The sequence below is a fragment of the Halichondria panicea genome, chromosome 5 (genome assembly GCF_963675165.1).
Source record: "Halichondria panicea chromosome 5, odHalPani1.1, whole genome shotgun sequence".
Taxonomy (NCBI): Eukaryota; Metazoa; Porifera; class Demospongiae; order Suberitida; family Halichondriidae; genus Halichondria; species Halichondria panicea.
The window spans coordinates 808706-836291 of record NC_087381.1 but is presented as its reverse complement, the minus strand read 5'-3'; the positions used below and the strand labels follow the sequence as shown (position 1 = coordinate 836291).

Genomic DNA, 27586 nt, shown 5'->3' with positions numbered 1-27586 from the left:
AAAATATTCGTGGATATCGTGGTTGGAGCTCTGACCACGAATATTTTACCCACGAATGAAGCGACCTTGCCTACCTTTACCTGCAGTGCAAGCAGCACAACCACTATCCACGAAGTGGCTAAATATTGCTCAACCACGAATATTTTATCCCCCGAAAATTACCCGCTATACGGTAATCATTACTTACTTTGAGCTCCTGTAGGGAGGCCGAAATCTATTTGTCTTATTTCCAAAGTGACATTACGCTCCAGACCCCCTCTTATGTCCGTCAAGGTGATGCACAACTCAAATGTTGCATTGTCACTTTCCGTCACGTTGCTGGTAACCAAATCAAATCCAATACCTGCAGATATAAAATGCGGATATAATAACCATAATACTTGCCTATAACTATATTGTAGTATAGTAGAACCTCCATTATCTGGCCCTCCATTATCCGGAACCTCGATTATCCGGCTTGGCAATTTTCTTTTTAATATTCAGAAAATGGGCGTGTTCCTTAAATGCGCATGCGCGTGCAGCTGTTACTATGGAGACAGGCCTGCTTATGCGCAGACAACCATGTGGCACTGCTGTTTATCAATAAAGTGGGTGGATCAAGGCGTGGTTTATCTATTCGATTATCCGGTTATCCGGCCTGCTTCTGACACCAAGGTGTCCGGATAATCGAGGTTCTAGTATAATTATATAGGCATTAAAAAAACACATACGTATAATTAAATTTTATCAAAACATAATTATTTCAAGTATTAATTGCTTGGCAATATATCAACTTGGATGTTTTTCAACGAGTCACCGTGATTAACATACCGTTAAAATCTAGAATGACAACAGTAGCTTCCGTTGGGCCAATGAAGGTGTAGTTGACGTCAGCACTGACAGACAGAGATATCGTAAAGTTCTCGGTCGATTCAATCAAATCATCTTCAATGATTGTCACGTTGATACACATTATGCTGTCTTGACTACCAAAATACAGAGTTTGAGTGGCATCCTCGTAATCATAGCCGGCAACTGCAGACATATAATTATATACAATTTACATACATCTAGTGGTTCAATCATGATAAATTTCGATGATCCTATTTCAGCTTTAACAAAATGACAAAATTAATACTCGAAGTCTTATACAGATATATAATTATAAGCTTGCTATGGCCGGGAAAAATTAATTTTGCTGGAACTACAAAAAAAAATTGTGTTGGGAAATTGGATCGTTTAAAACTCGGCCTCTCTCCCAATTAAAACTGTATCGACCAATAATAAAATGCTTATACACAAGCTGTACATAGTACTAATGCATGTTGTCGTCATGGTTACCTGCATTTACATCAGTAGTTGTCACGGTAACATTGAACTCGTCGCTAGACGAAACCCCCCCTCGGACAATGCAGAATGAAAAAGATCCTCCAAACTCCGAAAACGGTATCAAACCATCAAAGAAAGGCGGGGCTAGCAAACCAATGACCACTGTGGGGGGTAATACAGTCACATGACACACTAATCATCACTGTGGGGGGTAAAAACTTCATTATTAAATCACTACTCATTATATCACGTTGTCAATTAGGTTACAAGCGTGTAACACCAGTCCTTTTTGTGTTATAAAGGTCGTCGTGATAATTATTATAAAGCATGAGAATCCTCGTGTTGTATGAAATATACAGGCAGCTCGCCTTCGTGTTTGTGTCTGTGTATTGCAAAAAACACTCAATCGGTCTCATGCTATACCTACTTACGCAAAAGGCTTACATGGACAATGTAGCTATAACACGTATTGTCAAGGGCGTATAAAAAGAGAGAGGGAGCTTGCGAGCAAAAACTAAAGTGAACAGTAATATCTAAATCTATTTGGCTTTGGTTTTTGCTCGCACGTAGAGTTGATAGTCATCTCTCTAGTAGGTATTCTAGGTACATACAATAAGTACAGTCCCGAAATATCTTTTCTTACAATCGTTTGTTCCACCCAAAAATCCAGATCCAGATCCTCCATCAGTGATACAAGATTCTCCTGACAACTCCACAAAACCAGGTATCTCGTCGTAAGCAAGCTCGTCCCCGCAATCATTGACACCGTCACAGGCTTGCTCCGGGACCCAGCAGTTTGAGAAGTTGAAACCACAGGGTAGACTTCCATTTGGACAAGGGCCTGTAGAAATGTGCATAAATAAATAATAAAACTGTACCAACGTAACTATTATTTTAAACTGTTCTTAATAATTATTCTAAATTTCCTGTGTCAATGAAAAAGGGAGTGAGAATCTGCAATGAGGTCAGAGGTCAGAGTTCTATATAATTATGATATTAAAATCTCCACGTGAAAAAGACGTAGTCGGAGTATTCAAGCATCCAATCAGATCACCTACAATTGTCACATGCACGCCAGTAACTAACACCGAGTAATTGTAATTATATATTAGATCATGATCGTCCACTCTTGTCGTGACTTACCACCAATGGGTGGGCCAGTGGGCATTCCAGTGGGTGTGGTGATATCTGAAACAAGAGTTAGCATTAAAAAAAAGTACGTTTGTGACAATTAAGTTGCACTCAAGACTGTTTACTTTTGCTATGCACCTAACAACATGAAATCTTAGGGCCGACTGAGAAAACAGCGGAGCATAGTTAAAACATTGGTATATAGATAATGATCTCCATATAATTTATTACGTATCTAGAAATAATCGAATATTAAAATTGACTACACACCACACACTGATGCGTACCTATAGTGCAGATAGACTCGTCAAACCCGTTAGGGCAGTTATTGTTTCCATCGCACAAGTAGGTGTTAGGCACGCATTGGGTAAAGTTGAGTCCTTGACACATCAGCTCATCAGTGGGACAATCTGATTGGACAAATAAAAAGTGATTACCACACATACTGAGGAATATACTGTGTTAATTATGAGATATACTAAATCAGGAATTTAAGTTTAATAAGTAAGTAATAAGTTGACATAATTTATTCCTTTGTAAACAGACTGGCACATTATGTAATGGTAGATTTTTCCACTTTTGATTGGAGCTACATATCATTTGTATCCTAGCAATCAGTTATACATACGTACCAGAGTAGGTAGGTACGACAGGCGCGGTGCGACTCAAGCAATTTGCCTCTGATTACTCTCAGCAAAAATATACGACGTAGGCAGCCGGGGCGTGGGCGGATAATTATTGCTCAATCAAAAGCTAATTGCCTGAGCTGCACCGCACCTGTCGTACCCACCTCCTCTGGTATGTACAATGCTCATAATAATTTGGATCCCAAGCACACTCAACTGCAGGTGGGATCTAATTGTAGGAAATTGCCCATGTACAGAAGTTTAACTACGCACCTATATAATTATAGCGTATAATTACTGTGTCAGATTTCAAATGCGACGTTCTTTCGATTCCGTATTGCGAATTTTCTCTCATAATTAGAAACGCAGAGAGTGAGCATGCAATTTCCCATGTTTTGCATGCAATTTGCTACAGTTAGAAACGCAATCAATGCTTGTACAGTGTCATTCACAATCAATTAACCTCGTATTATAAACCAGATATACGGTACATACTTACCATTGCAGTAGAACTCGTCTGATTGGTCGGCACAGTCAATGTAGCTATTACACACCAGCGAGTTGTTGATGCAAGGAGAACCAGAATTAGAGAAAGTAGCACACGCCACGTAACCAGTAGGACAGGCTGTGCATAGGAGGAAGGGATATACCATATATATATAGCAGGTAATTTTTGTTGGTGCAAATTTTCATATGAACTACGCAATTAAACATTTCGTATTCTAAATATTCGTAAAGCTCAGGATAGTAACGTAACCCTATATTATTGCGGTAGAATAATAATTTAATTTGCAGTTTTAATTTTCGTGTAATGCTCTTCAATACGAAATAATTATACAAAAATGTCCACCATACGAAAATAACCCGCTATATATGGTATATCAACTAAATCTCCATGTGAAATAATACGTATAATATAGTTGGAGTATTTAAGCGTCCAATCAGATCATCTACATTTGTCACATGCACGTCAGTAACTAATACCAAGTACACTGTAACGTAGCAGGTGAATAATATATCTTACCAAAAGTGGGTGTGCCAGTGGGTGTGCCAGTGGGCATGATATTGTCTGAAAATAAAATAAAAGGCCGAGTTAGTATATTAAATGTGTACAAGTTACAGCTCACACTCAAGACTGTATACCACACAACCTCGAGTCATTCTACGAAAATTTTATCCACAAAACCATGTAATACAGTACACATAATGAAGCAAACGAAATGTTTTACCACACACACACACACACACACACACACACCCACACACACCCACTCACACACACACACACACACTGACGCGTACCTATAGTGCAGATAGACTCGTTCACACACCACACACACACACACACACCCACACACCGACGCGTACCTGTAGTGCAGATAGACTCGTCAAACCCGTTAGGGCAGTTATTGTCTCCATCGCACAAGTAGGTGTTAGCCACGCATTGGGTAAAGTTGAGTCCTTGACACATCAGCTCACCAGTAGGACAACCTGATTGGACGAAAAAACGTGATATATATACATGTATACTGTGTTGAAGGTTCTCAATTAAAAAACGGCCCATGTACAAAACTATAGGTCACGTGTATTATGTACTTAGTGTATATAATATCAGGTTGCAAATGCGACGTTCTTCAAAATTGCGAATGTTTACATAATTTGCTAACTAAAAACACGCAGAGAGTGAGCATGCTATTTCCCATGATTTGCATGCAATTTGCAATAGTTAGAAACGCAATAACAGACTTGTACAGTGTCATTCACAATCAATTAACCTCGCATTATAAACCAGATATACGGTACATACTTACCATTGCAGTAGAACTCGTCTGATTGGTCGGCACAGTCACTGAAGCTATTACACACCAGCGAGTTGTTGATGCAAGGAGGACCAGAATTAGAGAAAGTAGCACACGGCACGTAACCAGTAGGACAGGCTGTGCATAGGAGGAAGGGATACCGATAGCAAGTAATTTAATTTTTTGTCAATGCAAATTTTCGTATGATTAAACTGAATATTCGTACAGCTCAGGATAGTGACGTTGAACCTATTGCGGTTGAATAATTTCGCAGTTTTAATTTTCGTATAATTATATATATGATGCTCTACAGTATCATTTCTACCATACGAAAATAACCCGCTATACGGTATAGTTGCGGGGAAAATTAAATATTGTGCAATAGTCAACTTACACACAGGTGGGTTGGTTGTTGGTGGAGGAGTCGTTGCTGTCATTGGAAAATGAAAGTGAAAGTAACGGTACTGCAAACATGATCCACACACACACCCCCACCCACACACACCCACACATACACACACACACACACACCCACACACGTACAGGACACACAATTATAGCATTTTATGCTGATAACGTACATTTAAACCACACCCACCTGTAGGACAATACGGGAACTGTTCGTCTTCCCCATTCATACAATCAGACATGCCATCGCATAATGCTGTTCTATTGACACAGTAGGGATTGCCGTTGCCATCTCGACACACGGGGATTTGGGCAGAGTCACTGCAACCTGGACACACAACACAAGACATACAACTAAGCTCTAAAACGCAATTATTATGCTTCTCAATTACGTCCTAGAAAACCAAGTGACTAAATTATAAGAGCTAGCTAAAAGTCTATTTGTGTTGAGTTTGACAAAGTTGTCATAACTTTGTCATACTTCACTGAAATTCAAAGTTTCATATACCATTGGATTCCTTGTTAAAAAGCGCTTCTATCTATATGCTGTAGTGTTGGTAAGCTCCAACCAGTTAAAAGTTAGCATTTTTCACGTAGAAGTCTCAGGCATACTCCACCACATAAAGCATAAATGAAACCATAATTGACCACATAACTTCCGGGGCCAAACTCAATGCAAATAGACTTTTTAATAGCTGGTTTGGAGAGTAAGGGGCAGTGGGGAAGAAGAGGGAACTTTAAATATAAGACAGATACCTTGAGTTATAGCCAGCACAGTACAACAGAAGCAAAGAACAGAGCAAAGTTAATATGTTTTGTGTGTAAAATCTTATACCAATTTGCAATATCTACGAATGACAATGGAGACCCAACTCACCACAGGCAGTGATGCTTTCATCACAGCCATCAGGGCAATCTTGGATCCCATCGCAGGTACGAGTGTTTTCAACGCAAATGGACGAGTTACTTGCACATGCTATGCTATCCATGGGACAGTCTGCATGTGGAGGAGGGGAAATCATAATTAGAGTATATAGCATGTCTTAACCCTCGTGGGAGCTTGTCGATATTTGATAGTTTAGAGAGAGTGTGTAAAAGCATTCTTGTCATATTGATACTTAATTAAGGTTGTAAGTTTAGTTCTGTTTGTACAATATCGTTATTTTAGGGATTTTCTGGAAGCTTAGAGAGAGGCCTTTAAGTCAAAGGCCATTTCTAGGCCCGGCAAATATACTGTGAGCTATATATATATATTATAATAAGATAATTAATTTGTCGGAAATGAGACAGTACGTAGTACACAAGCATCAGTTAAGATAATAAAAATGAAATTCTTTGTTATTACGTACCTCCACAAAATGCTTCGTCAGTTCCATTGTAGCAGTCATTGGTACCATCACAGACACGAGTGTAGTTGATGCACGTCCGACCGCCGTTGCCATCCAGGTTTGGACAATTGTAGGTGGCATATGGGCAGACTAAAAAATGCATAATAATTATGTTGATTTAAATTTTACAAAAGAATGGTAACCATGCAAACACTGGAGCTGCCCACACACCCAGAGAGTGGTAAATGATCTAATAGTCGACTAATGGAGTAAAGTGTGACTCTCTAGTAATGTATTAGCTACTAGAATATTTTGCTGGTAAAAAACCTTTGCAATTATTTTAATGAGCCAAATCAGCAGAAAAATTGACCCTTTGCTATCTTTCTGGCAAGGATCGTGTGTATTTACTAGTAATAATTTAGGTTTTGCAGATTTTATTGTTGCAAATTGATCAACCCTCGCAAAGTTCGCACATGTTTAATGTTCGCAAAACATTCTAGTAATAGCTAAAATTCGGTACTACTAGAATGTTTTGCGAGCATCAAACATATAATTATGAACTTTGCCAACGTTGATCACTTTGCAATAATTGCAAATACAGCAAAACCTATAAACTAGTATACTGGTAATGACGCACGATCCTTGCCAGAACACAATAGTTAACATCGCAAAAAGTCAAATTTTCTGCTGATTTGGCTCATTCGCAAAAGTTTTTCACCTGTAAAATATTCTAGCAATACGGTAGGTAGGCATGTATGAAAGCAAGTTTAAAATAGGACAGCTTTAAAACTATAAGAATAACTTTGTCGAGAATGCATTTATGTCGACTTCAAACGGGTGTGAAAATAGCACACTCTGTATCAACTTACATCGGTCCGCAGCCGAATCTGTAAGGCAATAAAAAAAAAGTTAGATGTTATAAAAACACAATCGAACATCAAATAAATTGTCCAGGCTTATAATAATAGAGAAAGATGACACCATCCTATGTGTATTATTTTTCCGTTAAAGATATTATCTAAACATTTAAGTTTGAACGAAAATACATCTTTTCCTCCATGCATACACCGCATACTGAGGATTAGGTTTCAAATGCGACATTTTGTTGATCATAAATTGCGAGCTTTCACATAATTATATCTAAAGACACACAAAGACAAGCTTTGAATGCCATTTCCCATGTTTTGCATGCAATTTCTACAGTTAGAAACGCAATCAAATGCTTGTACAGTGTCATTCACAATCAATTAACCTCGTGTTATAAACCTGATACAATATACGACACTACACACAAGAGCCCACACACAAACTGCTACCAAAATACTTGACAATAAATAAACTAATTACATGGCGTATTTAAGAAATCAACAGTCCACAAAATATCAAAATACCGGAACTATATTGCCTGGCAACGAATAAGCCTGCTACTACAGTTGCAAAGCACACACAGTATATATATGTGACTACCAATAAAACAATGAAGCAATGCGGAAAATTATTAAAAACAACTTAATATAAATGCTCAGAATTCCAACGCCAGATGGACCCTGTTACTGGCGCACCCGTGACAACACAACATCTTATGTACTGTGTGTCCTCTAGTGTTTGACTATCCACGTATATGCGAACTCTACTTCCCGGTAACTATACATTGCTTGAAGACTACAAATGGTGTAATGTTGCTAGAACTAGCTGCTTTAACAGATCTTGTGTGACTTTTGTAGCTACGTACATGTAGCTAGCTCCTAGTATTAAGAATTTTTTTGGCTGCCACGTGCAAAAATGCTAGAGTCAAAGTTCACTGAGGCTACTATGAGAGAGCGGCTACTAAATGTTTCATTTTGCTAGCAACGGAGGCTACTATTTGAGTGTGGCCTTTATACAAGAGCGGCCTCTGATCGAGCATATACGATAACTAGACCTATACAGAGATTTTTATTTTCAGAGTTCTTTCACCTACAATGTCTAGAGCAGAAGAACATGTGCAACGATTAATCCAGATCACTAGAAACGTCACAAGAATATCACATCACATGTACTTCCGCTCTAGATATTTTTACGAATGAAAACTACCCGCTATATGGTATGATGCTTACCACTGCAATTTCCTTCGTCAAAACCATTTGGACATTCGAAGGCACCGTTGCACATTTCGTATACTTCATAGCACGTCCCGTTGTCAAAACACGAGAGAAGATCCCCTTCACATTCTACGAGTAGTCACGGCAACAACGAGTCAAACGCTTACGTAGATCTTATAGCATATAAAACAGTTACAATAGCTACCCCCCACGGCTAACAATAGCTACCCCCCCATGGCTAACAATAGCTACCCCCCCATGGCTAACAATAGCTACCCCCCACAGCTAACAGACCCCCTTACCTTGACCACAGTATTGCGAGCTCTCATCCTCACCATACATACAGTGGCTAATCCCATCACAGACCAGCGTCTCATTGAGGCAATACCTCGTGGTGTCATTCATACTTCTCCCGCACACAGGGACCTGGTTATCATTCACGCAACCTGCATATTATATACGTTGTTACAGGGGGATAATAATTATCACTAAAATCTACAAAAACTAGCTTAATGTTTGAGGGGCAGACAGGTATCACATGATAGACGTCTCACCGCATGCACGAACTGTCTCGTCAGCATCGTCCAACGTGCAGTCAACGACGCCATCGCAGGCTTGAGTGTTGCTGATACAAGTATCCGTGTTGGGACACTGGATATAACCACTGCTGCAGTCTGCAGGAAAATGAATGAATAAAATAATTATAATTATGATTATTGTTGAGAGGGAAATTTGAGTACATATATCCCATGCATATATAGCGTACAATGGCGTAGGAAGCAATTTCTCAATGGGGGGGGGGGAGGCTCTAGTTTTTTAAATGGAAAAAGTACGCCTATCGATCTACATAGTGCAACTTGATTGGTCATCTCTACTTAATAGCCTAGAAAGATGGGGGCCGCCACTTTCTACGCCACTGCCGTATCAGCGGATAATTTTAGCTAGCAGTATTATATCGCATGTGATAAATTAATAATTGATATTGCAGCACGATTGTAAAATTAAACATCCGCCAATAATAAAGTTCAATTGCCTCCGTCATCGGAAAATGTACCTGCTTTACACTATACAAGGCAGCAAACACTTCACCACGCAGTATTATCAGGTAAAATGTCAAACTAGAGATCTATAGATGTAGACATATGTATACCGTATAGGAGGTAATTTTCGTGGGTAAAATATTCGTGGTTTTCATGGTTGGAGCTCTGACCACAAATATTTTACCCACGAATGAAGCGACCTTGCCTACCTTTACCTGCAGTGCAAGCAGCTAGCACTATCCACGAAGTGGCTAAATATTGCTCAACCACGAATATTTTGTCCCCCGAAAATTACCCGCTATACGGTACATCTGTACCACAGAACACACACACACAAGATTTAGTGTCCATTACTTACTGCCGCAAAGCGATTCGTCTCGTCCACCGTAACAATGTACTGTTCCGTCACACACAAGAGTATAGTTGATACAAGAGACGTTGGAAGATCCATACATATCAGGGCACATGTACAACCCATAGTCGCAGACTGTTGGAAAATAAAAACAATCACTCGTAACGTATGTAGCGTTTAAATTTTATGATAACAATTTTGCTACGCCCGTATTTATTTAATTCCCACTGGACCTGGAGTTAGCATTCTCACACACTCCCACGGTAATACTTAAGAACTTTGCTTAACCAGAGGAGGTCCGACACAAACCTCGATTGGGCTAAACTTGAGTTAATTAGTCACATGCAACTATGACTTTACTGTTTAATTTTGCACGTGACCAAGCCTAATCGAGGTGCTCGTGTCGTACCTCGACCTCTGTCGCTTAACTAGGGGGGACGAATGGGACAAGATATCGAGGGGATAAAAAAGTATGTTCTATAAATACGCTGATTGGCTGCATGAGTACTCACGGTAATTAGCCATATTAATTAATTTAATTTACGAGTTCAGACAAATCAGATTTTGATATATTAAAGTACTGTACACGATTATCTCATAAGGGCATGTAGTTTCCTCACGGTCATCACGGGTGCTTAAGCAACAATCACCGATTAATGGGCATCGTCTGCACGTTCATTAACTTAAAAAGGACGATGGAATGCATATCCATAAAGCATGCAATTTAGGAAGGATTAAATTACATCAGGAGTTCATTACGTCCTGCTGATATGAATGGACTAAAACTACCCCTATTAGACACAACCCACTTGTACAGGATATGATGTCATCGTCTAATTGACTAATCAGATTACAACACCTCAGTTGTCCAAATATTGAAACAAAAAACTATGTATGTACATGCATGCAGTGACTTTTAAATCACAAAGGTCAAAATACAATGTGGGGGTTGCTTTGTAGTGAGTGTGGGGGGTTGCTTTGTGGTGAAAGTGAGTGTGGGGGGTATCATAATACACAGTGTGGGGGGTGCTTTGTGGTGAATGTGGGGGGTGGGAATAATGCTCTAATACACCAGACACAGTTACAGAAGCTATATGCCAGCCTACCTACCTTATAACATCAAGCACATCAGTTTACAACACATTCATACAGCTAGTGGTGTGCCCTAGACCTAACAGGCTATAAAAGAGGTAAATTTATGTGCTGAATTGAGATTGAAAATAGCCACTACTTAGAAATTCTGGGCACTAATTTTCTAAATAAACAAACGCATGACATAATTATTGTATGTACTTAGTACGTAGGTGGGAAGCGTGTGAGATTAGACCACTTAACAGTGACCACTCATCAAACATAGTAATGAAAGTTTTTTTGTTTTTCAACGTGTATTTTGTTTTTTGATGTTTGTTTAGGAGCTAGCTATATACATACATACACTTAGTTACTTTTCTACAAGTAGGTACACAAAATGATTGACTGGGTTTTTAAGCACAGTACAGTGTGAAAATACATGTACATATTCAAAGCTAGAGCTACACAAATCTCACACAGCCAACTATATACACTCAAGATAAACAACCTAAGCACACTGTGCAATCAATTTCCTTCTTCTATCTATGGGCAATGTTACAGTAATGCTAATTAAATGCACAGTACTAGTATGGGCTCTGCTGACGGTATTATGCTACAGGCTGAGCGTGTGTCAATACCACGAACATGCAGCCTATATACACACAAGTAGGTGAAGCTACCTTTGTTGATATTAAACAATGCAAACACCAATAGCTACAGCACATACCTTGAACTTAATATTTACAAACCAATGAGAGAACTTCAGTATATAATATGTTTACAGGCAAGCATCACAATTAAGGCTCTAGCTAACATACCTCAAAGTTAATATTTACAAAGGGCAATGGGAATTTCTGAATCTATACGTATACATGAAATGAAATATGGCTTTATTGTCACTCTCATTCAGCTAGTTTTGAATTCCAAGCCCAAAGCACTTGGACTACATCAATGAACAGTGTAGGTATCCCTTACATTCATCTCATATCCTCCCACCTTTGGAGTTGTACTAGTATTTCAATAACTGTTATTATAGACAAACTCCTGTGTGACCTGACACCCCGGCACGCCCTAAACCACGGGATCATTGCGTGATACTACTACACACACCGATATAAGGGCAGGCTCGCATATATAGGACAGTTTCAGTGCCGAAAAGCATACCAACTTTGTTCCAATAATTACACGCATGTGACTACAATATAGTCTGGGAATGTTACTACTGTAGAAGGCTCTCACTAATTTTTACACACTTGCATTATTTTTGGAGTATTAGTTAAAATTCTGAAAATAAACCCTTCTGAATTTAGATATTGCAATAAACAGTACTGCTTCAGCTATTACAGCAACTCACACATGGAGCCCACGTCTTGAGCTTGAGCTTGAGCTGCAGAATAGTAGAAAGAATTCGAAGATTAATAATAAATCATTTCATGCAAAATATAGAGACCGTGCAGACATGTCGTGCACATATAGAGGCTGCTGAGAATGAACTCTAACATACATTGCAAATTGTCTATTTTCACTCTATAATTATAAGCAGGCCACCCTCTAAGGCCCCAAGTATATGTTTGGACCTGTGTTAGCAGGCCACCCTCTATAATACAGCCAGGTTAATGGGCCCCAAAGTCTCCATAGCATGTGTTTGGACCTGTGTTAGCAGGCCACCTTATAATACAGCCAGGTTAATGGGCCCCAAAGTCTCCATAGCATATGTTTGGACCTGTGTTAGCAGGCCACCTCTTTATACTACAGCCATGCACTGCTGTTGGGTCTGCCCCTAGGGCGGTTACTATAAACCAGTTTCACTACAGATTTTTATATAACTCACCAGAAAAACTCAGAGCCAAGACGACTGCAGTCAGAGCAAAAATGGACCTTGCCATTTCGCACAGAACTTATTCAGAACAGTTGTATACCTAAACAGGATTAAACAGTGAATGTATAATGAAAATGCCGCTCCATAAAAGTTTGTTCAGTAAGCCGTATAAGTTCTGCAACAAAAGCACAGAATATTTTATGGGTTCACTTTGGTTAAACAAATTAATCTCAATCATAAAGTCATGAAAAACTAACAAACTATAATGTACAGAGGGAAAGCTCTGGCTATAATTGCTTAGCTTCATATTGGGTTGCTTTCTTCGTACCTTATATTGCAACGAATATTGTATAGAGATTTCTTTCACACTGGAAAATATATATTAGCTCCGTCTCACAAATAAACTGAAGTGTTACACTAGCTAGATAGCAGTGCAACTATACTAGAGCAATCCAATCATGCAGTCTATAAGCAGTTGTGTGGTACTTCCTGTGTACTAGGTGGGGCTGCACGCATGCACGATGGCTAGCATAACTGCATGCAGTATCTTGTTACAATCTAAGGATGGATCAATATCATCATCTCGACAACTTTGCTTTCTCCCACACTTAGACTCAGCCACAGGAATTGAGGGACAACCACAACTATGCATGAAGTGTAATCTAATACTCTCTAATGAAGATTCTAATTCTAAAATGAGTGCAGGGAGAGCTGGCTTTGCAGTGAATCGTAAAAAAACAGGGGGAGCAAAAAAAGTGTTATTATATACGGCACCTTAATTATCTTGGCAGCTGAATAAATCCACTCTATAATGATAGCTTTGAATGGCTGCAAACAGTTTCACTTCACAGTTTCACTTTCTGCTCCTCCATGTGGGAATGTATCTTCACTTGAGGATCTTTACCGTAATGGAATTATTGGCGCATGCGCATTAGTGATCAATAATTTGCAGAGGCAATCTGTTAATTACGTGTAAATTAAATTAATACATTAATTAACATTGCACAATCATAACAACCAAAATGGTGAGTGTACATGTTCAATTTTCTGGGCCATAACATGTTCAAAGGAGGACTGACTCTCTGCACTAGTTTAGATCACTCTCCTGCTCAGACTGAGCCTCTTCGCTTGGATACTCAACCATCACATTAACCTGTTGGACTGACTGCTCGTTAGCATGATCTTGATGAAGTGCCTGAGGGCCGATACATTCATTTGTATTCTCAACTTTATTTTGTTCGAGTTGCCGTGCTTCCAAAATTGCTTGTACACCGACATCGTATGGAGGAGGGTAGGCATACCATGGTTGAGTGGGCGGGCACAACTGCTGAGTGGGAGGATGTAATTGTTGAGTGGGCGGGTACAATTGGGAACTGATTCCAGGGGCAGATGCCGTCTGGTTGCTATTAACAACGGTCATTTGAGCACCACCACTGTTGATTTCAGTTCGGTCTTCGTATTTTCTTCTAACGCAGCCACATAATACAGCACAACATCCACACATGCAACAGCAAATCAAAACAACGATAGCCGTTACTATGACAATAAAGACGACAAAGGAGACCACACTTGCAGATATTATGGCAGCATAGACATCAAACAGCGAGACTGTGTGCATGTGTGTGTGTATGTGTATGAATTACGGTGGTACTAGGAATTTTATTGGGCTTTTTTGCTAGTTGAAAAGATTGCTTATCTCTGTATATACAAGTGCAAGTATTAAAATTTGTATTTTTACTAAATATCAGGCGTACGTTTCTCAATGCAATACAACCCGACAGTATTCTGCTGCTCATGCTCTCCACAGTTGCCAACAGTTAGACTGCATCTCAGGGTTGTCATGGAACATGCCAGACCATGGATAAGATCTGTCCTCCTACTGTGTATATATAGCAGCAGACATGGGTGCATGGTACTGCATTTATGATACGGGCTAGAACGAGGCTACAAGTTAGCTATAACTATACAGTATATAGCCGGTAATTTTTGGGGGGCAAACATTCGTGGTTGAACCACTTCGTGGATATAGTGGTTGCTACTTGCACTGCAAGTAAAGGTAGGCAAGATCGCTTCATTTGTGAGTAAAATATTCATGGTCAGAGCTTCAGCCACGAAAACCACGAATATCCCCCCCCTGGAAATCACCAGCTATACGGTACATGTTAATTGCTGCTCCCGGCAGAGAGGACACTTACTCCGACACCGTACTCTCGTATCCGGTGGACCTGTTCCAGCCCAGTCTTTTACACACCACATCGGCCTCAGTCTGACCGAACCCACCATCACACACGCTCTCATACTGGCCAGAACCAGCTGCAAAAAATGGAACCAATAATTATGCAAATGTTATTTTTTAATCCAAAAATATTCAGCATTCACTATAATTATATAATAGTCACCTGGTGATACCTGCAGTTGCCCATAGACACCACTTGTACTGATAAAGTGAACGTATACTCCATTCTTGAGAAGATAGTCCAGTCCATCAGGTGGTCCGAATATGGTGTTGATGCTGTCTGTGTGTGCGTGTGAGGGGGGGTGGTGTAAAGCTGTAAGCGCGAACAAACCTGCGGCCACCCAGGCATCGTCAAGATTTAATACGAAGTAGTACTATAGTAGCTAGTAGGAGCCAATAGTATTAATACAGACCAAATGCCTATAATTATAATTATATACAAGATCAGTAAAAAGTTTAATGTACACTATAATTATATTCTTACTAAATTGTGATGCAGCACCAGTGATGACTGTCAGAAAGCAACACAATATCAACTTCATCTTGCAGAGCAGCTATTAATATAGCTACAGCACATGCAGTGATTCTAAATGAAGCAAAGTTGGATTGACTTGTGGCATGTATACATGTTCATTGGAATGTGTCAGTCTGCCTTGATGCATGTGCAGATCATTCTTGAGCTAGCTGCAAGCATGCATGCATGCAAAGAGCAGCCCCAACCCAAAAATAAATCAGTCAATCTCATGCAGCTCCAGCTGACACACTCTCAGATATTAGAGACAAAAAGTATATACGTGCATGTATATGGTATAAAAATAGAAAAAGCTATTAGTTAGTGACAGTGTCTATATAAGTGGGGGGGCCCTCCCTAGTGAGTCTTTGTGTAGGCCTCGGAGGGTCAGGTGGTGGTATATCCGCATACGTCAACATTACTTCTTCAAAAAAATTCGGATTTGCTGATGGATTTCCGTCAACATTGTCGATTTGTTGTGAAGGCAGTTGTGAATACGGAGCTGGAGGTTCTTGGGCTTCACACAATAATTAGGCTCGATAATTATTTCGTTTTCCAGTTCTTCTCTAGTTCTGTTCAGCGATTGTTTGTAGTTTCTCCTCCACTTGAAATATCGTTGACAAAGACAACACCACCACTCCAGTTTGCAGAATGAGATGGACACAATGATGAGCACAAAGATGACACAAGCTGCTATAGTGCCCAGTGTAACACCAACTGTGTGTGTATGTGTGGGGAGGGGGAATAAATAACACACAGCATCAAAAAACTCAAATTTACATTAATTCTCCAAATGCAGCGGTGGCATGCTTATAACAAATCTTGAGTATAAAAGATTTACTTTTAAAATCACAAAAATTAAATCACAGATAATCAGGTGATTTCTTTAGATGTACACTGTATAATGCATCACGACCATAAATTATAATTATTTATCGTATACCTGCATGTGCCGTATTATCCCTTGGCCGTTGAAAGAATTTGGAGCAGGAGAGAGAAACTTGCTGACCACACCCACTCATATTAAGCTTGTCACTGGGACATATGAAGAAGGACGGTGATGCATCAGAGCATTGCAACCATATTGGAGCATTAGGATTGGACGTGTACCTGCATGCATGTGTGCATGTGTGTGTGTGTGTGCCGGGGAGGGGTGGATGATCGTAATAGTATATACAGTACAATACAGTGAAACCCAGGGAAAGAGCCCTTTGGCTATTATACATGCATATATATAGGGGTCCTTATAGTTGAGGGTTCGATACATTGTCAATTACTACTGCTATAAGCGAATCTCAGAACTCTCCTATAATTAATTATCTCTCTAGGTATATAGTATATGCATGCAAGTTTCAAATGGCTGCATAGCTTATCATATATAGATTGTGAAAAATTCACTGAGCCATGTGTATGTAGTTAGCCTCACCCCAAATCACCAACTGGTCCAAAATCATATGCCCTGCTATCTCCATTCTGTCTACAAGCAACGTCAGCATCTGATTGGTCAAAAGTGTCAGCACACACTGCCCCCCATTCCCCACGAACGTATATCTTCAGTCTACCACTAGAAGTTGAGGGATAGGTAGAATTGAATTCGTTCGCCATGGAGTCGAATTGAACCAGCTGTGGGCCGAAAAGTGGTTGTTGCACGGACAGAGTAATATAGAGTTTGTGCATGCATGAACTACCTACAAGCCATTAAAAATGGAAGGAAAAGCACTTTCATATAATTACCAACCGCAGAACTATATCAAAGCTAAAAGTATACTAAAATCGGACATTCTTAATACAAGTTATGAGCAATCAAAAATAGCTCCGAAAACAGGCCTTCTATAGAAAAACATTTTCAGAAAATGGACAATTGCAAGGCCTGAAATCGCAACAGTCACAAGTTAACCCATGCATGCACTTACATCCGAGACAGACCAGAGCAATGTCCTCGAAATGGAAGCATCTTTCAGTCGCCGGTGCCGAGAGGAAAAGTGGTGACACAGTCTGTGAGTCTATATAGTGCTGCCAGGGGAACAGGTTAGGAGTGACAGCCATATTGGGGCATCAGAGGAGGCTTCAGACATGCTGTGTGTGTGTGCGTGTGGGTGTGGGGGTGGGGGTGTGGGTGGGTGAGTTTTAGCACAGTAAGATATTTTGTAAGGATGTCGTTAATAGAAGCCAAGTGTAAGGTATGCAAAACTGATTCATCACATGCAACTGTTGTATAAAACTTTTGATGCACGTTGTATAAGTAAAGAAAAAAAAAGGGGGCTTTAAAAACTGTATAAACGTATGTAGACATTTCAAACTTATACAGACCCAATTCTGTCGACATCGTCATAAAACAGGGCAGACTTGTATCCCAGCTCCCGGCAAGCCACATCAGCCTCCATTTGTCCGAATCCATCATCACACACAGTTCCCCATTCCCCATTCCAATATACCTCCAGACGGCCAGAATGAATGCGTGGGAATGAGACCCCTTCTGTGTTCAACCTATAAGGGTAATTATAAAGAGAGAAAAATGATAGAAATCTGCAAACACGTTTGTATACAAATTCGACGTACACGCACTAAGTAATTGACAATGTGAAGTATAAATGTATTGGACCATGCACCAAGTCACTAGCTGTCATCTAAACCTGCATGTTTGGACAGCAGTAACATAGCAACTGTGTGCAGCAGTGCATATACCATGCATATAGTGCATACACAGTATGTATACATGCATACACAGTATGTATACATGCATACACAGTATGTATACATGCATACACAGTATGTATACATGCCATGCATGGATGACATTCTTGTGTTAAACTACGCGTATACGTGTACCATTTGTTGGATTGCCAGCTGTTGAGACAACACCATAACAGATGACGGCTACATCGTTGCTATGACTACACTGAGTCATCCCAACTCCTCTGTGAGAACAGTTGAGCAATCGTTCCTCATCACCACGGCAACTCAGTTCATCAAGCCAGATTGAAGTAGACGAGAGGGTTTCATTAAACCTATACGTATATACAAGCAAGCAATTATTCATTTATTATGGAGTATTGCTAGCTGTACACACAAACATGATCATTGTACTGCATACTGTATAATATACTATAGGATGGTTAATTCCCCAAGACAATTCCGTTTCCTCTATAATTATTTGTAGTCATGTGACATTCTATAACAATGGATCTGACTGATTGCATGCATGGTAATATCAAGGGCGTATACAAGAAGAGAGGGCATGCAACTCCTATGAGCAGAGTTCAAACGTGGGCGGATGAATGTGCATGACTGTGCATGAAATGCTAAAAATATACATTTCTATTTTTAGCACTTCATGCAAATGCACACATTCCTCCGCCCACGTTTGAACTCTGCTAGCTACGTTACTGCATGCATGCAGTTTATGTTAGCTAGAAGACTGCATGATCCAATGATGTAGTTATATAGACTGACTGCATACACCATCATTATTTTATAATGATTTACCTGCATTGAAGTTTATATGAAGAGTTAAACAGAAGTAAATGGTACTCAACAATCTGATCAGTATAAGGCCAAGCAAAGTCAATTTGTAGTTTCTCAGGCTATTATATTCCTAAAATAGCAAGCGGATTGAGGCATTTGATAAATATTAATGATAATGATATTCATAGAATTTTAATTGAAAACACACCCCTAACTTCCTCAATAAGCGGAAGTGCATAATTTTTACCTATTAATTTTAGTCATAATTATATTCATGACAAAAAACCATACAAATTTATCCTTTTCTTTTCTTTTAGTGCCTTTAATTTGAGGTCACGTGATATTTAACTTTTTTGTAAAGCTGCCAATTTCCAAGCGCGCGAGGACCTGATAAACTACAAATTGACTTTGCATGGCCTAATAGGACTATATTATAGTCCTATCTTCTTTTCAGTTGATGTTTTCAGTTTCTAGCTAAGACGATCATCACCAGCTCATCACAGTTTACCAGCCCCTCCCATTTTATTCATAGTCTCGAATACCCGCCTCAACCTAAAAGCTTGAGTCTGGTCAAACTCACATTGTGGTTTGGTTCAAGTGTGTCCAGGAATTTCTTGGACATTTAATTGGCCACAAGTGGGTGTGGAACATGAATAAAATTATAGTCTACATGAATATCATTATAGCTAACCGCCACAGCAGCATGGATTGTTACTAGTAGAAAGAATTAGCCCCAGACATGCAGAAGGCGACGTAGGAAAATTCATGGAGAGAGTTGTAAGGATATGATACTAGAACTCTCCAGACTAGATCTAGCAACAGGACCTTTGGAACACCTTGTCGAAATTAATTAACAGCCTAAATGCTCATTTATGTGAATGTGACCGTCGACCATGGTTTCATGGCCCTCTAGCTCTGTGCAATGATGGCTTCAAGCTCAGTGTTTTTCTCGTAGGCTTTCAACTCCTAGCCTTAATTGATACACTGTCTGATATAGCCCTCTGTGTATGTTCTGTCCCTAACATGCGGTGGCTTGTGGCTTTATCACTATGCTATGCTTGTGGGCGTGTAGTCCACTTGACTTTGCTGACTGTGCAGAACAAAGTTCATATGTGAGTTTGACCAGACTCAAGCTTTTAGGTTGAGGCGGGTATTCGAGACTATTTTATTCATGCAAATATATAAATACAACGTGTACACTAGCTATTTAGTAAACAACAAAGAACACATGATGCATAGAAAATAATTAAAAAGTTTGCTCTATAAGGATTGTTTTCTCAAAATTTTTAATTGCAATGAATAAAGTTGAATGGAATAAAAACAGCATTGTATATATACTATACTAGATCTAGCAACATTCGTCCAATCTAAAAGATACGTTTCTTACAGTTATTACAATTAAGCAGTCAGTGTACAGTGGTAAGGCTGGATCTCACTGGGGTGGTGGTGCGGTAAATATCTCAGAATAGGTGGGCGGGGCATCTTTTACGTGGGGCTGAGTTGTGGGACCCGCTACTCCGCCAGATGGGTAGGGGGCTGGGGGTTGCTGTCCAGTGAGGTAGGGGGCTGGGGGTTGCTGTCCAGTGGGATAGGGGGCTGGGGGTTGCTGTCCAGTGGCGTAGGGGGCTGGGGGTTGGTGTCCAGTGGCGTAGGGGGCTGAGGGGTAGGCATATTGTCCAGTCGGGTAGGGAGCTGCTGGTTGAGACCCATACAAATTCTGAGTGGGGGCAGCCTGGTTAGTCGGATATGGAGACAATTTTGCAGGAGGATTTGCGGGATATTGCTGAGGATAGCCAGCCTGGACCGGGTACGCTGATTGCGGTTGTACGGTTTGCATGGGGTAGGCGTTAGCTTGAGGACGAACAACCACTTGATTGGGAGCAACTGATTTAGACGACGTCTGTTTGTAGCAGTAACAGCAGCACAGACAACAGCAGATGAGGAATAAAATGATGACAAGAAGAGGGACAGTAACGGCAATGGCCACTATAGCACCAGCTATATTATAGTGTGTGGGGGAGGAGTGGCAAGACATTATAATGATGTGTTAATCATAATGGTATCATGCGAAATGAGGTGGGTTTAATTGCAATGAAGGAAATAGAACTATACATACCTGTATATGTACGACTAAACTATATAATTAGACGGTTAGTCTCTATGCTTCAAAGTGTATGACTTGTACATGTATACTGATTGACACTATGCATCGTATATTCAGCTCCGTATTTATGGCGCTTCACTATCAATTTCCCCATTCACAATTAAAGCAAATTATACGTACATTTGTACATAAACACATACTACACATGTAGATGGTATACGTGTTCAAATACTGCATATAAAACGATTACTCACTACTAGTAGCGGAACAGGACAACTCCAGGTCCTCCGAGTGGCCACAGTTGTGTGACCCAATACCATTGTGACTACAGAGGAGGAGATACTCATCACTTGCTGTGCACTGAACATCGTCCAATAGAATCGGCAGGCTGCTGGATCTGTATGTAAGAACAAAAATACACACTTCGAATTTGAACAGCTTCTTCATTCTTCTATGCATTGTATACTTTAATCCCCCCATTCTATACAAAAGAAACTCATCATGGCATCAATAGTGTTACACAGTTTAACTCAGTGGACATTCATATATAAAGGGTAAAATTTCTGCTTCTCAAGTATATCCGTTCTGTATGCTCCACTATAATAATGTAGCTGTAGCTGCATGTAACAGTTGTATTATAATTATGTGAATGCAATATAAATGTTCGTATATATCTGTATACATAACTTACGATATATCCACATCATCAAAGCTGTTTGAAAAAAAATATCCCAGTTGACGACAGGCAAGGTTAGCTGACGTCTGCGTAAACTGGTCATCACACACGGTCCCCCACTCACCCCCAGCGTACACCTCCAGTAGACCAGTAGACACGTCCGGACCCGTTGATCCCAGCCCTCCATTAGACCTCAGTCGCACGGAACCCTCTATACAGTATAGGGAAGAGCAATATATAGCACTATACATTCGGCAAAATGATTACTTACTCTTACAGTATAAAATAGACACATCCTTTATAAGCTCTCAATATAGAAATAGACATACAAACCGCTCTTATATACTTCCCCCACTATACACATAATTATTATTTGTATGCAGGGAAAATCAGACTTTGCAAGATGATACTATTCTAAGGGTAGCCGCACAACATTAACACATATACATGCACATGCAGTTATCACCTGTACATTGTAGCTCACTTGAGTTAACCACTATAATACAATGTGGTACGTACATGAGTTTAATTAGCAATTTATTACTCTCGTTGGAAAAAATAGAATAAAGTGTTGGAAAAAATAAAATCATATATAAAGATCGCCATGAACAGAAATACACATGCTGCACGTAAAGGGAATTCCCCTTTCTTACACGCACCTCCAAGACAGACCAGTGCTACATCTTCACTATGGCTACAGTCATGGACACCAAATGTTCCAGAGGCACACTCGGCAATAGTCTCACTTTGTTCTGAACTGCAGCCGATATTATCGATCCAGATGGGATCAGAACCTTGTGCAAAGCTGTGTGCGTGTGTGGGAGGGGGAGAGGGGGTTGATGTAAAAGCTTTACTATAATAGCTAAAAATGTACATAATATAGTACAGTCACCCTTTATAGGCATTAACCTGCATGGCTGTATTATAGGAGGGTGGCCGCTAACACAGGTCCAAACACATGCTATGGAGAGACTTCAATTTAAGGCCCATTAACCTGGCTGTATTATAATAGGAGGGTGGCCTGCTAACACAGGTCCAAACACATGCTATGGAGAGACTTCAATGTAAGGCCCATTAACCTGGCTGTATTATAGAGGGTGGCCTGCTTACAGGGTAGAGACAGCTAGGAGACACTGTATTTACTAGCTAGCTCACCGAAGGTCCCCAACGTTGCCATAATAAAGATTGTCCAACAGCCCAAGTTGTCTGCAAGCCCTCTCTGCCTCAGTTTGTTGAAATCCATCATCACAGACTGTCCCCCACTGGTTGTTGATATAGATCTCCAGTCGACCAGAGAAAGGACGAGAGTCACTGTCAGTGTTGAGTCGAATCTCACCCCCTATAGGCCCAAACTGGGCACCTGAGAGTGTAAGCATTAGCTGTATAATAATATAACTATTATATGTACGTACTAGCTTTTGGATGGACATAATTATGATAATAATTATACAAGAACACGATCTATACATGTATCAAGGGTTAGAGCTACAAAATTTGGCATGAAACAAATGTAATAACAGATGTCCTCCCTCCACACACACACACACAGTACCGTTTACCCCACCCACGCACACCCACCCACTCCACACCCACCCACTCACTTCCTTGGCTGTACCGTGTGCCACCACACATCACTGCCAGCTGGTTTATGAATGAACTGGAGCTAAGGGTGTAAGGACAGTCTGACACTCTGCTCTCAGACCCAGTACAGCCAAGACTACCAACCACAGGAGAAAAAAAATTTGCGGAATATCTGTGTAGGTCCATCAAGAGTTTAATCACAAGTGTATTATGTTGTGTCAAAATAATTGTCAAATAAATCACATGCTGTACGTAGGCAGAAAAATAATTATGACTTTAATTTACACTTCGAAAATCATAAAGTATACTTTACAGACTGTATATAAATAATATTATAATTATACTCACCCCAAATCTGCCACACTGCCATAATACACGCCAGTTGGAAAGCCCAACTGTTGACAAATAACGTCCGTATCTTGAAGTGTGGCTGAGTTCTGAGAGACAGTGTACCACACGCCGTTTATATAGACCTCAACACGCCCACCCATTCCTCTAGTATGGCCATCGAGACCAACCAGTCTCACATTTTCAGATCCAGTACTCGCTGTGTGTGTGTGTGTGTGTGTGTGTGTGTGTGTGTGTGTGTGTGTGTGTGTGTGTGTGTGTGTGTGTGTGTGTGTGTGGTGTATAGGAATGGAAAGGCGGTCTCTTTAGGGAGGTCAATAATGTGAGCATATCATAGGGAAAATATTGAGTGCATGGTCTAAAAGAGAATAATGGGCCAAAATACAAATGGGCCAAAATACATGTACGTAACACACCATGGATTAATTATGCATGCATGGCTATAATTGAACTGTATAGCCATGCTATCACACATCACTATATGTATACTCGTATATTTTTACTTGTAGTACTATCGATATTAGTGCAGATCAAGGCCACATCTTCAGAATGGGTGCAATCTTCAACTCCGATAGTGTTAGCAGGGCAATTAATGAGTCTACTCTCAATTCCTGAGCAACGAAGCTCATCCAGCCATGTCCGAGTGGATGATGAAGCTTGGGAAAAACTATAGGAGGTAATGATTATCAAATTATTGCACAAGCTGTAATTATGCACGGTCATATACATGCATGCATGCATGTATGATACTCACCTTAGTCCTCCAACGCTATCGTATCGACTGTAGGTTGAGTACCCTAGTTGACGACAAGCCACCCTTGCATCATTTGGACTGAAGTCGTCATCACACACTGTCCCCCATTGTCCACTGTAATAGACCTCCAGTCTGCCAGAGGAGCCTCCTGTTTGGCCTGAGTTGTCTACCAGCCTCAAGTTTCCATCATATAGCTCTGCATTTATAGAGTAACATTATTAATATTGTGGTATGCACGTACCATGCACCCTCCATAATACAGCCAAGTTAATGGGTCCCATGCATGCATCAAGAGTTCATTAGGAAGAGTACGCAACTCCAATAGACTGTACACAAAAAGCGCATTCCTTCCTCCAATCATACGTCACAGATACTGGCTGTAGTAACCGCAACTAGCAGGAAAGGCAATGGTAACTACATGCCTTTCCTACTGGCAGTTGTAAATGAATAACATTAGTGATAATTATCACAATCATCACTATGTTATTCATTGCAAATTTGACTTCACAGTTTATACAACAGCATGTGGCTGCGACGTAAGATTGGAGAAACGCCCCCTATGGTTTTAAGTGGAGTTGCGTACTCTTCCTAATGAACTCTTGGTCCCATGCATGCATATAATTATAGTCTCCATGCAGCCATGCACTGTTCATATATAAACCGTATACATTTACATCCACGATAATTATAATTAGTGTACTTGTAAACCAAGCTGGTCTCATAAATAGCTGTTGACATTTGATAGCCATGCATTGTCCATGCATTGTATAGGTGTTAGTCCATGTAGGAATTGGCACTATGTAATGATAACCATGAGGTATCATTTAATAATCGGTATTGTATTACATCACAAGGTATGGAGGTGGTTCCAGTAGCAATTTGAACCTTATTCCCAAATCCTTTGTACTTGACGCACGCACACACGCACGCACGCACGCACGCGCACACGCGCACACACACACACACACACACACACACACACACACACACACACACACACACACACACACACACACACACACACACACACACACACACACACACACACACACACACACACACACACACACACACACACACACACACACACACACACACACACACACACACACACACACACACACACACACACACACACACACACACACACACACACACACACACACACACACACACACACACACACACACACACACACACACACACACACACACACACACACACACACACACACACACACACACACACACACACACACACACACACACACACACACACACACACACACACACACACACACACACACACACACACACACACACACACACACACACACACACACACACACACACACACACACACACACACACACACACACACACACACACACACACACACACACACACACACACACACACACACACACACACACACACACACACACACACAAGATCGGTTCCTCTTTGGTTTACCAATTATTATATCACATTATTAAGGCAAAATCTTAAATTCGCTTGCTTTGTAGTTGGGCGGAACCCAACCCTGGATGTTTGCACAGGGTATTTTTGCATTTTGATATGACTATTATATAGTTATACTGACTTATTTTATAAATGAGCCACGCCTTCAGCACTTTTAACGCTGTAATCTGATTGGGTTACAAATTTGGCAGTGGTTACCAACCCTATACGTAATCGTCCATGGTAACTAGTGTACAACGCAGTGCAGCTGTAATAGTGTATTAAGCTCGAAGGTTTCGCATATTTGGAGGCGGTTCCCTTGAATTTGTACACAGCTAAGTCGTGTATAACAAGCTATTGAACATAGATACCGTATATGCTTGATCAGGAGCCGCGGCTACTAAATGTTTCATTTTGCTGGAAGAGGAGGCTACAATTCAAGAGAGGCCACTGTTCAAGAGCGGTGTTTATTAGCTCCAGATAATTTAGTTTGTCATCTAAAGTTGTTTTCACCTGCATAAACTTGAACTCTGCCATGAGAAAGTCTTTGTGAAGCACTAACAAGCTGCTACTTGTAGCTACGTACATGTAGCTAGCTGCTAGTAATAATTTTTTGGCTGCCACGTGCAGAAATGCTAGAGTCAAAGTTCACTGAGGCTACTATTTGAGAGCGGCTACCATTTTGCTAGCAAGGGAGGCTACTATTTGAGTGCGGCCTTTATACAAAAGCGGCCTCTGATCGAGCATATATGGTATTACGTATACATGTATGTAGATGTAAACAAACTACTACAGGGGATTTCAGGTACATGTAGGTTGAATGGAGGAAATACTTAATGTAATTTAAGCGGCCTATAATCGAGGACAGTAAAATAACCTCCAATTAGATGCTACCCTCTAAATATGCGACACCAGGACTTCAACATAATTTGTCAACCTCCAAAAGAAACGACCTCTGCTTCGTAATTATTTAAAAGTGTCGCTTTAAATCGAATAAGTACGGTACATACATACAGTACAGCACAATACAGCAGTAATTTAATTATAAAACTTATGCATGAGTATATCTTTACACTCTGAAGCATTCCCTCCAACCTATCCGTACCTGAAAATCTCTGTATGCGCTATGCACGACATGACATGCAGTGAGTCAGTGCAGCTCAGTGCAGTCACAGCAAACAGAGTATGATAAAACTAGCAATGATCGATCAACTAACTTACCATGTGTAGAGGAGCCCAGGGTTATTAGAGCAGCCACAACCAGCCAGCCTAGTGAACTCGCCATTATTCCTTGTTTGTTGATAAAATAATCATTGGTGAATTTTATGAGTGCTGCCACACCCACAGTGTTGCTATGCCCATGCTTCGTGGGCAGGGCTGGACACGCGTCATCCGCGTAGTCATCTATTAGTCATTAGTAGTCATCAATAATAATTATGAAAAATCTTCTATCCTGCCCAGTCAGCATTTTACCTAACTTAACTTCCA

At 40.4% G+C, this 27586-nt stretch overlaps 3 protein-coding genes and 2 long non-coding RNA genes across 10 annotated transcripts in view; all 5 read right to left on the bottom strand.

Moving 5' to 3' along the window:
* LOC135336225 (uncharacterized) overlaps positions 1–13448 on the bottom strand; it is a 37771-nt gene extending 24323 nt beyond the window's left edge. For 3 of the 5 annotated variants that reach the window (XM_064531971.1, XM_064531974.1, XM_064531975.1), the window contains exons 1-22: positions 13292–13448; positions 12976–13063; positions 12499–12531; positions 10080–10208; positions 9236–9355; positions 8984–9127; positions 8697–8810; positions 7470–7487; positions 6622–6750; positions 6150–6269; positions 5463–5600; positions 5259–5294; positions 4877–5002; positions 4434–4556; positions 4090–4134; positions 3565–3690; positions 2727–2849; positions 2452–2496; positions 1952–2149; positions 1321–1470; positions 811–1014; positions 188–343 (exon numbers count right to left, since the gene is read on the bottom strand). In XM_064531971.1, coding sequence (XP_064388041.1) covers positions 188–343; positions 811–1014; positions 1321–1470; positions 1952–2149; positions 2452–2496; positions 2727–2849; positions 3565–3690; positions 4090–4134; positions 4434–4556; positions 4877–5002; positions 5259–5294; positions 5463–5600; positions 6150–6269; positions 6622–6750; positions 7470–7487; positions 8697–8810; positions 8984–9127; positions 9236–9355; positions 10080–10208; positions 12499–12531; positions 12976–13030 — 2332 coding nt within the window. In that variant the 5' untranslated portion in view covers positions 13031–13063; positions 13292–13448. Of the gene's footprint in view, positions 1–187; positions 344–810; positions 1015–1320; positions 1471–1951; positions 2150–2451; positions 2497–2726; positions 2850–3564; positions 3691–4089; positions 4135–4433; positions 4557–4876; positions 5003–5258; positions 5295–5462; positions 5601–6149; positions 6270–6621; positions 6751–7469; positions 7488–8696; positions 8811–8983; positions 9128–9235; positions 9356–10079; positions 10209–12498; positions 12532–12975; positions 13139–13291 lie in introns of all 5 variants that reach the window. The other 2 variants (XM_064531972.1, XM_064531973.1) reach the window with 2 other exon arrangements.
* A 481-nt stretch (positions 13449–13929) lies between these two features.
* Positions 13930–15826, bottom strand: LOC135336740 (uncharacterized). Its single transcript, XM_064532597.1, has 5 exons — positions 15684–15826; positions 15363–15479; positions 15159–15276; positions 14718–14842; positions 13930–14571 (listed from the first exon to the last, which is right to left on the bottom strand). Exons 1-5 carry the CDS (start codon positions 15739–15741, stop codon positions 14051–14053), a joined length of 939 nt encoding a protein of 312 aa, XP_064388667.1. The 5' UTR covers positions 15742–15826; the 3' UTR covers positions 13930–14050.
* Positions 15827–15940: 114 nt separating this feature from the next.
* On the bottom strand, positions 15941–17327 carry LOC135336705 (uncharacterized). The gene is made up of 3 exons (XR_010394906.1): positions 17137–17327; positions 16654–16820; positions 15941–16427 (listed from the first exon to the last, which is right to left on the bottom strand). It is a non-coding gene; the product is annotated as an uncharacterized LOC135336705 (long non-coding RNA).
* A 317-nt stretch (positions 17328–17644) lies between these two features.
* LOC135336704 (uncharacterized) lies at positions 17645–19319 on the bottom strand. Its single transcript, XR_010394905.1, has 3 exons — positions 19197–19319; positions 18540–18718; positions 17645–18197 (listed from the first exon to the last, which is right to left on the bottom strand). It is a non-coding gene; the product is annotated as an uncharacterized LOC135336704 (long non-coding RNA).
* A 1125-nt stretch (positions 19320–20444) lies between these two features.
* LOC135336461 (scavenger receptor cysteine-rich type 1 protein M130-like) lies at positions 20445–27475 on the bottom strand. 2 transcript variants are annotated; one of them, XM_064532263.1, is made up of 10 exons: positions 27320–27475; positions 24639–24834; positions 24388–24551; positions 23885–24083; positions 23557–23708; positions 23111–23315; positions 22615–22760; positions 21971–22166; positions 21534–21676; positions 20445–21173 (listed from the first exon to the last, which is right to left on the bottom strand). In XM_064532263.1, exons 1-10 carry the CDS (start codon positions 27381–27383, stop codon positions 20608–20610), a joined length of 2031 nt encoding a protein of 676 aa, XP_064388333.1. In that variant the 5' UTR covers positions 27384–27475; the 3' UTR covers positions 20445–20607. The 2 variants fall into 2 exon arrangements, with proteins under 2 accessions (XP_064388333.1, XP_064388334.1); XM_064532264.1 differs by having other exon boundaries at positions 24397–24551.
* Positions 27476–27586: the final 111 nt, after the last annotated feature.

Excerpts from the sequence above, each read along its gene's own strand:
- LOC135336461 (XM_064532263.1), bottom strand. The coding sequence starts at position 27,383 with ATGGCGAGTTCACTAGGCTGGCTGGTTGTGGCTGCTCTAATAACCCTG. Across the intron at positions 23,709-23,884 it reads GGCAGTGTGGCAGATTTGGG|ATATTCCGCAAATTTTTTTT; the intron begins GTGAGTATAATT and ends GGACCTACACAG. Across the intron at positions 23,316-23,556 it reads CACACGGTACAGCCAAGGAA|GTGCCCAGTTTGGGCCTATA; the intron begins GTGAGTGGGTGG and ends TTACACTCTCAG.
- LOC135336740 (XM_064532597.1), bottom strand. The coding sequence starts at position 15,741 with ATGAAGTTGATATTGTGTTGCTTTCTGACAGTCATCACTGGTGCTGCA. Across the intron at positions 15,277-15,362 it reads GCAACTGCAGGTATCACCAG|CTGGTTCTGGCCAGTATGAG; the intron begins GTGACTATTATA and ends CATTTTTTGCAG. Across the intron at positions 14,572-14,717 it reads GTTGTATTGCATTGAGAAAC|TCTCGCTGTTTGATGTCTAT; the intron begins GTACGCCTGATA and ends ACATGCACACAG.